Raw genomic sequence first — 9475 nt, forward strand, 5'->3', positions numbered from 1 at the left:
TCTACTAAGCAACGGCTTTTAAAGAGCAGTTAATAGTTGTGGCTCCACCCCCACTTAAGACAAATTAAAAGCTCACAGATGGCATAGCTGCAATCAGTCAAGAGTTTAACACTTTATTCAGTGGGGTATTTAATATTTGACCTGAATATTTGATAAATTATTTTATTGAACGTGTATTTTCCAAGAATTATTATGACTGCAATACATCTGGCTGAACTGTTGCACATGCAAGTTTTTAATTTATACCTATGAGAAGGTTAATTACCTTAACTGATATGGGTATTTGCAACTTGGGATGTCTGATAATGGAGGAAAGACTAATAAGGGCAGTGTTCTCTTTCTCAGTTTTGTACACGCATGTACACGCCAAAAAGCATAGGCACTGCATACATATGCATCTTCTGTGTCATGTAGTGTGTAGGCACCCTTACTTTTCAATCTTTTTGACAAACCTACCTCATTGGTCCTCCTTGCAGATATGAAGTCAGAGAGAGTGGCTTATGTGTTGCTGCACAGTTTAGGTTGTTCATCAGTGAACCCAAGACACTGTTGGCTGGATGTCTTTGTTTGGTGGACTATTTTCAGTCCAGCAGTAACATGGAGGGCTTTATTAATCTAGCCAGCATGCTGTGTACAAGCACAACACACACTAGCATACCACCACTTCAGTGTCAATGCAAAGCTGAGATTGATCCACTACTTAATTCACACCTGCCCTGTTGTGGTTCTGTGGAGTTCCTGACCATTGAAAAACAGGGCAAGATTGAGTTACAGTATTCACAGCAAGAGATGGAGTACAGACTGTAAGTGTAAAAGCAAACAGTGCATCTGGATTGTCAGGGCAACAAAGGGAATGGACAGTGAGTGTAGAAAGAGGGAGGTAGTCTGCTCTGTGTACGTCTAAGTGAGGGCATTATAACTCTAAACAAAAAAGACAATGGGCCCCATATCCCTACTATGGCAAGCAGAACAGGAAATATTTGATGAACTTTGATATATATGGAATGTACATTGACATATATATAAATATGTATACCAATGTTTATTCTACAAACAGAACCAGACAAAACTCTCAATGTTTTTCCTGTTTTTTATTATTTTATTTTACATCGTAAATGAATGTGTAAGACATTAAACTATGAAGAAACACATGAAATTATGTAATAAACAACAAACAAGAATATGTTTTATACTTTAGATTCTTCAAAGTAGCCACCTTTTGCTTTGGTGACAGCTTTGCACTCTCTGCGTTCTCTCAGTAAGCTTCATGAATGATTTTCAGTGAACAGCTGTGGCTTTCTCAATTAATTTGTAGAACTGCTTGCCTTCTTAATGTGTTTGAGACTATAACTTGGGTTGTGCAGAGGTCGGGGCTGGTACACAGTTCTATACAGTGAATAGCCCAGTTCCACAAAGAAATGAGACCCTCCCTGAGTGTGAGTGTCCAAATATTTGACTGGTACTGTATATAAGAGTTCATTCAATATATATATATATCAGTGGCAGATGCTGGTCTTTCAAGTAGGAGAAGCTCTACATCATAAAATGTGTCGGTTTATTTATACGTAAATCCTACCCTCCGTTCCTTTTTAAGAAAATGATCTATGACCCTGTCGTACCAACAAGGCGTCTTTTCCAGGGACTTGACTAGTGTCCTCTCAATGGCCTAGGCTGCTTAAATGGCCTTGGCCCATGTGAAGTGTGTCTGCCTGTGCTCCCACGGGTCTTTACACCAAAGATCGCTGATTCGCTCATTTCGCTGTCAATCAAAAAGGGATTCAGCCTCAGCCAGCTCATCCAATCATCATGCAGAAGCTGAGCTTCCGGGCCAACCGAGGCCGGCCCACTGGCCCATAGACTCCCAGAGACGCTCAGCGTCCGATGGGCGGGACAAAGCCCAGCATTTATCCAATCACTCGTCTCGTTTTGCTGCACTTCGCTATTGAACTCCGTGGACGTTCAGCGTCCACACCATTTAAAGAACTGTGAAGCTTCGGGAATGATTGAGAGGAAAGCTGCATCTTTACCACTGAAAAGAAGCCGATTCTGAACAAAAGTTGAGCGCGTTGTAGGGCATATTTATTCAATGACATATTTAATCACTTAATTTTTCAAGTGACATTTTATCACTTATACAATCAGTTCCGTGTACCTGGACCCTGAACATACTGACAGGCCGATAGCAGGTTATAGGGATTGGTAGCATCATCACGTTCTCCTCAACACTAGAGCACGTTAGGTCTGTGTGCTCTGTTGTAAATTCACTGATGACTTGACAACTGCAAACTTGATTAACTAGGCAGCCTACTGAAAGGATAGCTACCTGACCTATTGGTGTCAAGAAAATAACCTTAATGTCAAGACCATGGAGCTGAGAGTGGATTTCTGGACACAGTTCACACCATAACTCTTCTGTAGCTCCTTCTGGTGGCGGTGAGAAGAATTGAAAAGGTCTTGTACCAGTTCAGATACATCTTCCCCAAGGCCAGTTTATGAACCAACCCCAAAAAATAGCTCTGTACACTGCACTTTACCGTATTTACTGAAACTCTTCACCCACAAGGACTTACCACTCAAATTTTCACACTGCACTCAAGCTTGCCCAATGCCTAGATAAAGAATGTACACCAACACATGCATTTTCAGGGCACTGTTAGAAAGTATTCTGCGAGTTAACATTCATAATATACTTGCAAACTGACTACAGTAAGGTACAATATGACTCACTCAAGACAAGGTTATTTAATCAAGATTTTTGTCAAAACTAGTTCACACCTTTTCGCTGCCAAACAGGTGGTTTCTGTCCAACGCTAACAGGGCCAAGTGAGATATTGCCCACCCACTGTGGACCTGAAACAGAAGTAAAGCAATGTTAAAAATAAGGCTGACCCAGAGTATAATACTCAAGGAAATATCCAAACAAGACAGACATACCAGTACCAGACACACCAACATCACTGAGGCCACAGCTTGTGTCACAGCAGCCACAAACCTGGTTATCCCCATCCACAGCAGTCCACCTGAGAAACAGCACAGTCAGGGCTTGGTCGGTCACCAAGTCGAATGTAGAAGCTTAGCATTGCTACATTTTACTTTTAGCACTTCTGGAAACTGACCTGTTTGCAGTGAACAAACAAGCTTTGTGTTCTGCATCAGTGGGAGCAGAAGCAGGAGTAGCCTTCACAGAGCAAGTTAAGTAGATCTACACAGAAACAAGATATTAGCTCAAGGACTGACCACTTCAGGAAATCAGTACAGTATTACCTACCAGTCCACTGCTGTTTATAAAGGCAAAGGCCTCCAGCTGGAACTGGAGCTTGTATCCATAAACCCGAGGCATAAAGCGGGACTTGGACCCTGTAAGCTTAGCATCCACCAGGCACCTAGGAACAAATACACAAACACCATCAGGTGAGTCAGTTATACTCAGCCAGAGTGATGCCAGTGTCAGGAAATGACTTGCTTACCCATAGTTCTCAATAAGGGAATATCTGGGAGAGGCATTCATCTCAGGTACATCAGTAGCCACACAGCTGTCCACAAAGATCCTTAGAGGCACATGGTTGTACTGCATTACAGAAGCTTCAATATTGATGATGTCTCCCAGGTAATACTGGTTGGATGGTCTCTCAAACTGCCAGTCATCTGAGGGAACCACAAAGAGACTTAGCCATTCTACAATGCCTTAAGCTGCTCAAATCTGATCACAATACTAACCAGTCACGAGTCTGAGGGAGAAGACCAGCTGCTCCTCAGCAATCACAGTAGAAGCATAAGGAATCCAGGCAGGCAAGAGGGCATTGCTGCTCACGTTATGAAACCTGTAACATAAGGAAGGCTCATAAGCTTGCAAGGCAGCCACACAGGTTAGCCCCATGCATGAAATGAATCAATTTAGATTGGTTCATACCTGGGATAATGGCACTCAATTCCAATTTCAGCTCCACCTGTCCTGACAACTGGTGCACCACCAGAAGTTACAGGAACATAGAGCAGTTGGAAGGTGTAGACTAGTTCAGCCTCAGTCATCTGAAAAAAGAAATGTGAATTAAATTCTAGATAAAATTAACTATGCCAAGTGAAAAGAAAATTCATCTTAAGTACTCACAGTCAGCACACTATTACAGTTCTGAAGTTGTTCTTCAAAGATGAGAACCTGAGCAGCAGTGTCCTCCCCTATTGGTGCACAGCCTCCAATACTGAGAGAAGAGGGGTTTATTAGCTCTCCACTGCCAAACAAATCCTTCTTGACTTCCACATACACTGTGCTCTCTCCACAGTTAGCTGCAACACTGCTAACTTGGACAGGTGCACGCATCTGAAATGGCACTGTTGGCGGTTTAGGCGTCACTGGAACTTGGGGGTAACGCCATGTCAGTTTCTTCACTGGACCCTGCAGCACCTGTTGGGACTGGAGATTGAGTGAGTTTTGCAAAAGACTGAGGAGTCCTTCTGAGGCAGGGTTCTGTGCAGGTAGCTGTGCTACTGGTCCCATCATTGGCTGAAGCTGACCAAAAAACAGCTGCTCACTTTGCATTGCTTTTGTCCTGTTAACTAATTGTGCATTACAAATGCTCAGAAGCACCAACAGAACTACCCCAACGCCAAGCTGCCTGAACACCATCTCAACAACTACACCAGTAAACAGACTGAGAATACCTCACTTTACGCAGCAATGGCTTTTGAAGAGCAATAGATGATTGTGGCTCCACCCCCACTTAAATCTCACAGGTGTCACAGCTGAATTCAGTTGAGAATTTTGCCCCCTTTTTCCCTTAGGGTCTTTAATATTAGACATTATTTTTTGATACAGTGTTTCCATTCAAAACATTTTCCAAGACATTTTATCACTGCAATAGAGCTGGCTAAACTGTTGTAAAGTAAAATAAGAGAAAGCAATTACACTGAAATTAATGTTGTGAAGAAGTGCAACAAACAGATTGTAGGATTTCAGAGAAGAAGATAACTGTACCCTAACACAATATAAATTTACTACAACATGAGTGTTCAAACCTGTATCATATCTTTGTGATATATTTAATTTGAGTGTATTCTCTAAATGTCCTTCACAGATATTTCTTTAAAAACTGCAGTGTTATTGTGATTTAATTAGAAAAAGGTGCATTTATTGTGGTCTTGGGCATGAGAAATGTGAGACACTCGGACACAGGAAACACTTGGACACGTTTTAAAAAGCTGCTAGTGTGAATATTGCAATAATTCTAGCAAGTTGTTGAAAAATTCAGCTTTTTAAATGTGAACATTAAATGAACACATTTTTTAATTAAGGTGATCATAGTGAGAAAATTATTGAATCTATGCAAAGATAAATAATTGATATTAAAATGCTTTTTAGTGATTGTAAATGCTGTGGTAAATTAAAACTTTATTCATTCATGTATTTATTTTCTGATTAGGGTTGCAGTGGTTTCCAAACCTACCCAGAATTACTGAGCTCAAGACAGGAACACACCCTGGACAAGGGACCAGTTTATCACAGGGTATCACACACCCAGTCATTCACACACATGGACATTTTGCACAGCACAGCAACCTGTCATTGGACTGTGGGAGGAAACCGATGCATGTAGACAATGTCCACATAGACATGGGGAGAACACATGAAACTCAATGTGGAGATTGAACACAGCACCCCAAGATGATGGAGGTGTGCGGCAGCAACACTACTTGTAGTGCCACCAATCCACCAAAGTATAAGTGTTGGGGCAGCCTTGGCCTAAAGATTTGATAAGCAGGTTGTCACAGGTTCAATCCCCACAACTGACAGGGACATCCATGCCTAAAGTCCCCAAAATGCTCCATGGGCACAGAGAATGGCTGTCCATTACCCTGGGTGTGTTCACTGCCTCTAAACACTGTGTGCATGTGTTCACTGTGTGTATGTGTCTTTGTTCACTGCAACAGATGAATTAAACGCAGATGTCAAATCACGTTATCTTGTTGTGCAATGATGATAAAACCACCAGTTCACTGTAAAACATGATGCTGTTATCTAGTGGGAAAAAACAAAAACCTTAATTAAATCATACATTCATATTCTTTATTTAAAATTACTCATCAACATACTGCTCAAATAGTAAGAACTTACTCAATAACCAATAATACAATTATCAACCTGCAACTCGTAGAATGAATTAGCACTAATGGTCAAGTAATTGCCTGAATACTCAACACAGTTTCCCTGTTGACAGGTAGAGCAGGCAAGACTTCAAAATGAGTGCACATTTTCCTGATGTGGCATAGCTGAAATGGAGAAGCTCCAGTAGTTGAATGAGGTGTTATGTGCTAGACAAAGAGAAACCCTGTTTTTTTGTTATTTGGTTTGCAGAATAGCAGACCAAATGTAGTTTTTGAGGGCACAGTATAAGTACAGTTGCTCTGTTGGGTGCTACACTGCTGTGTATTTAAAGACTGAAGATTTGTTAATGTTAATTTCTGACCCCAAAAATTAGAAATAGAAAATGTATCTGCTGACGAGTTCTTCCTGTAAAAGACCCAGCACTTTCTTCACTCTCAGGGTGTGAAATCACAGGCAATAGTCTGACAATAGGCAGACACAGAGAGAACATGGAAACTCCATCCCAATGGGACTTGAACCCCAGATCCCAGTGCTGGGAGGCAAACATGCTAACCATAAGCCACCGTTCCACACAAATGTCACTGTATACAACGTTGTGCAGCATCTTTCAGGCTGAATGTTTTGTGCTGTGAAAGTTGGACCAAGCAAGCGTGCATTACACTCTGAAGTGCCACTTTTCTACTTGTTTAAAACCTGAAATTGTCTTTGGCCTAATAAAAGGCAATTGTTCATTCATATTCTGCTAATCCATTTCAGGGTCACGGTGTGTCCAGAGCCTACCTGGAATCACTGGGTGCAAGATGGGAGCACACCCTGGAGGAACACAACGCCTTCACAGGGTAACATACATGGACACACTGAGTAGCCAATCCAAGTGCCAACTTTTATTTTTGGACTGTGGGTGTAAACCTACGCAGGCATGGGGAGAACAAACCAAACTCCTCACATTCATTCAAAGTGGATTTTGAGCCCACAATTCCAGGAGCTGTGTGACAGGAATGCTACCCATTGTGCCACCCTATAAAAGACCAGTCGTGGGCTATATGAGTCGACTTGTACTTGATGGCACCATGCAGGCCAGTTGTTTAGAGTCCTATAGCCCCTCTTGGTTAAAGCAGCTTATCTTAGGACCGATGTCCAAAATAATGGCCTTACTGGGTTCTCTTAGGTCAAGAAGTGGATGCATCCTGTATTCTCTGGGATGGTGGTCATAGAAGCCAAATATCAAAGCATCAATATTCTTATTAAAGTCTTCTACCATCCTTGCTAGCCTGTGCTTACACGTCATATAATGTTTATGACTCAAGCCCTCTTATGCCATTAGGCTGAGGTTTTGAATAAACAGGTACCCCTGCACAAGATGGGTTCATGATTGTACATACTTTGAACATCAACAAGGCAGATCACAAACTTTCAAAACTACTTTAAGGAACAAAGTGACTAAAGACAAATTCAGTTTAAATCAAGTTTTATTTTCTCTTCAGTCTAGTTAACACCTTTTTGCTGCCATACAGGGAATCTCTGTCCGACCTTGACAGGGCCAAGTGAGATGTTGCCCAGCCACTGTGGACCTGAAATATGAAAGTAAATAAAAAGTTGAATCCAAGTCAAATGTGTTACAATCGTGACAAAGTTACCAAAGCCTCCATACCAGATACAGACACCCCAACATCACTGAGGCCACAGCTTGTGTCACAACAGCCACAACCCTGGTTACCCCCATCCACTGCAGTCCACCTGAGAAACAGCACAGTCAGGGCTTTGTCAGTCACCAGGTTTATTGCAGAAGCTTAGATTCTCTACTTTGACTACATCTGGAAACTGACCTGTTTGCAATGAAGGAACAAGCTTTGTGTTCTGCATCAGTGGGAGCAGAAGCAGGAATAGCCTTCATAGAGCAAGTGAGGTAGATCTGCACAGGATCAAGATATTAGAGCAAGAACTGAACACTGCATAAAGTGCCACAGTAATACCTACCAGTCCACTACTGTTCAGAAATGCAAAGGCCTCCAGCTGGAACTGGAGCTTGTATCCATGAACCCGAGGCATAAAGCGGGACTTGGACCCTGTAAGCTTAGCATCCACCAGGCACCTAGGAACAAACACAGGACCACCACATCAGGTGAGTCAGTTATACTCAGCCAGACTGAAGGAGTCAGGAAATGACTTGCTTACCCATAGTTCTCAATAAAGGAATATCTGGGAGAGGCATTCATATCAGGTACAGCAGTAGCCACACAGCTGTCCACAAACATCCTTAGAGGCACATGGTTGTACTGCATTACAGAAGCTTCAATATTGATGATGTCTCCCAGGTAATACTGGTTGGATGGTCTCTCAAACTGCCAGTCATCTGAGGGAACCACAAAGAGACTTAGCCATTCTACAATGCCTTAAGCTGCACAAATCTGATCACAATACTAACCAGTCATGAGTCTGAGGGAGAAGACCAGCTGCTCCTCAGCAATCACAGTAGAAGCATAAGGAATCCAGGCAGGCAATAGGGCATTGCTGCTAACATTATGCAGCCTGTAACAATGAGAGTTAAGCTTGAGGCAACCATGAGCTGTACTTGTATTGAAAAAATTATTGAAATTTAAACTGGTTCAAACCTTGGATAGTGACATTCAATACTAATCACAGGACCACGTGTCCTGACAATTGGTGCCCCACCAGATGTTCCTGGAACATAGAGCAGGTGGAAGGTGTAGACTAGTTCAGCCTCAGTCATCTGAAGAAAAAAAAAGAAAATTAGATGCATCAGATCAGAGAGGTGATGAAGCCTTTGGTTTAGAGAAGAAATTGACATTTGTACTCACAGTAAGCACACTATTGCAGTTCTGTAGCTGTTCTTCAAACATGAGAACCTGAGCAGCAGCATCCTCCCCTCTTGGTGCACAGCCTCCGATACTGAGAGAAGAGGGATTTATTAGCTCTCCACTTCCAAACAAATCTTTCTTGACCTCTACATACACTGTGCTCTCTCCACAGTTAGCTGCAACACTGCTAACTTGGACAGGTGCACGCATCTGAAAAGGCACTGTTGGCGGTTTAGGCGTCACTGGAACTTGGGGGTAACGCCATGTCAGTTTCTTCACTGGACCCTGCAGCACCTGTTGGGACTGGAGATTGAGTGAGTTTTGCAAAAGACTGAGGAGTCCTCCTGAGGCAGGGTTCTGTGCAGGTAACTGTGCTACTGGTCCCATCATTGGCTGAAGCTGACCAACACCTAGCTGCCCACTTTGCATTGCTTTTGCCCAGTCAACTAACTGTGCAGTACAAATGTCCAGAAGAAACAGCAGAATTACCACAAAGCCAAACTGCCTGAACTCCATATCAAACAACAAAGAGTAAACCTTTCTGAGTATACCTCAT

The 9475-nt window shown here is 42.4% G+C and overlaps 2 protein-coding genes across 2 annotated transcripts; both read right to left on the reverse strand.

The window, feature by feature from the left end:
- Nucleotides 1-2089: 2089 nt before the first annotated feature.
- On the reverse strand, nt 2090-4644 carry LOC136699239 (zona pellucida sperm-binding protein 3-like). Its single transcript, XM_066673790.1, has 9 exons — nt 4109-4644; nt 3911-4029; nt 3718-3821; nt 3468-3645; nt 3269-3383; nt 3117-3202; nt 2935-3020; nt 2776-2850; nt 2090-2609 (listed from the first exon to the last, which is right to left on the reverse strand). Exons 1-9 carry the CDS (start codon nt 4622-4624, stop codon nt 2593-2595), a joined length of 1296 nt encoding a protein of 431 aa, XP_066529887.1. The 5' UTR covers nt 4625-4644; the 3' UTR covers nt 2090-2592.
- A 2907-nt stretch (nt 4645-7551) lies between these two features.
- LOC136699245 (zona pellucida sperm-binding protein 3-like) lies at nt 7552-9475 on the reverse strand. The gene is made up of 8 exons (XM_066673798.1): nt 8920-9475; nt 8713-8831; nt 8526-8629; nt 8276-8453; nt 8078-8192; nt 7927-8012; nt 7752-7837; nt 7552-7671 (listed from the first exon to the last, which is right to left on the reverse strand). The coding sequence occupies exons 1-8, from the start codon at nt 9433-9435 to the stop codon at nt 7586-7588; spliced, it is 1290 nt and encodes a 429-aa protein (XP_066529895.1). The 5' UTR covers nt 9436-9475; the 3' UTR covers nt 7552-7585.

This window comes from Hoplias malabaricus, chromosome 6, assembly GCF_029633855.1.
Source record: "Hoplias malabaricus isolate fHopMal1 chromosome 6, fHopMal1.hap1, whole genome shotgun sequence".
Taxonomy (NCBI): Eukaryota; Metazoa; Chordata; class Actinopteri; order Characiformes; family Erythrinidae; genus Hoplias; species Hoplias malabaricus.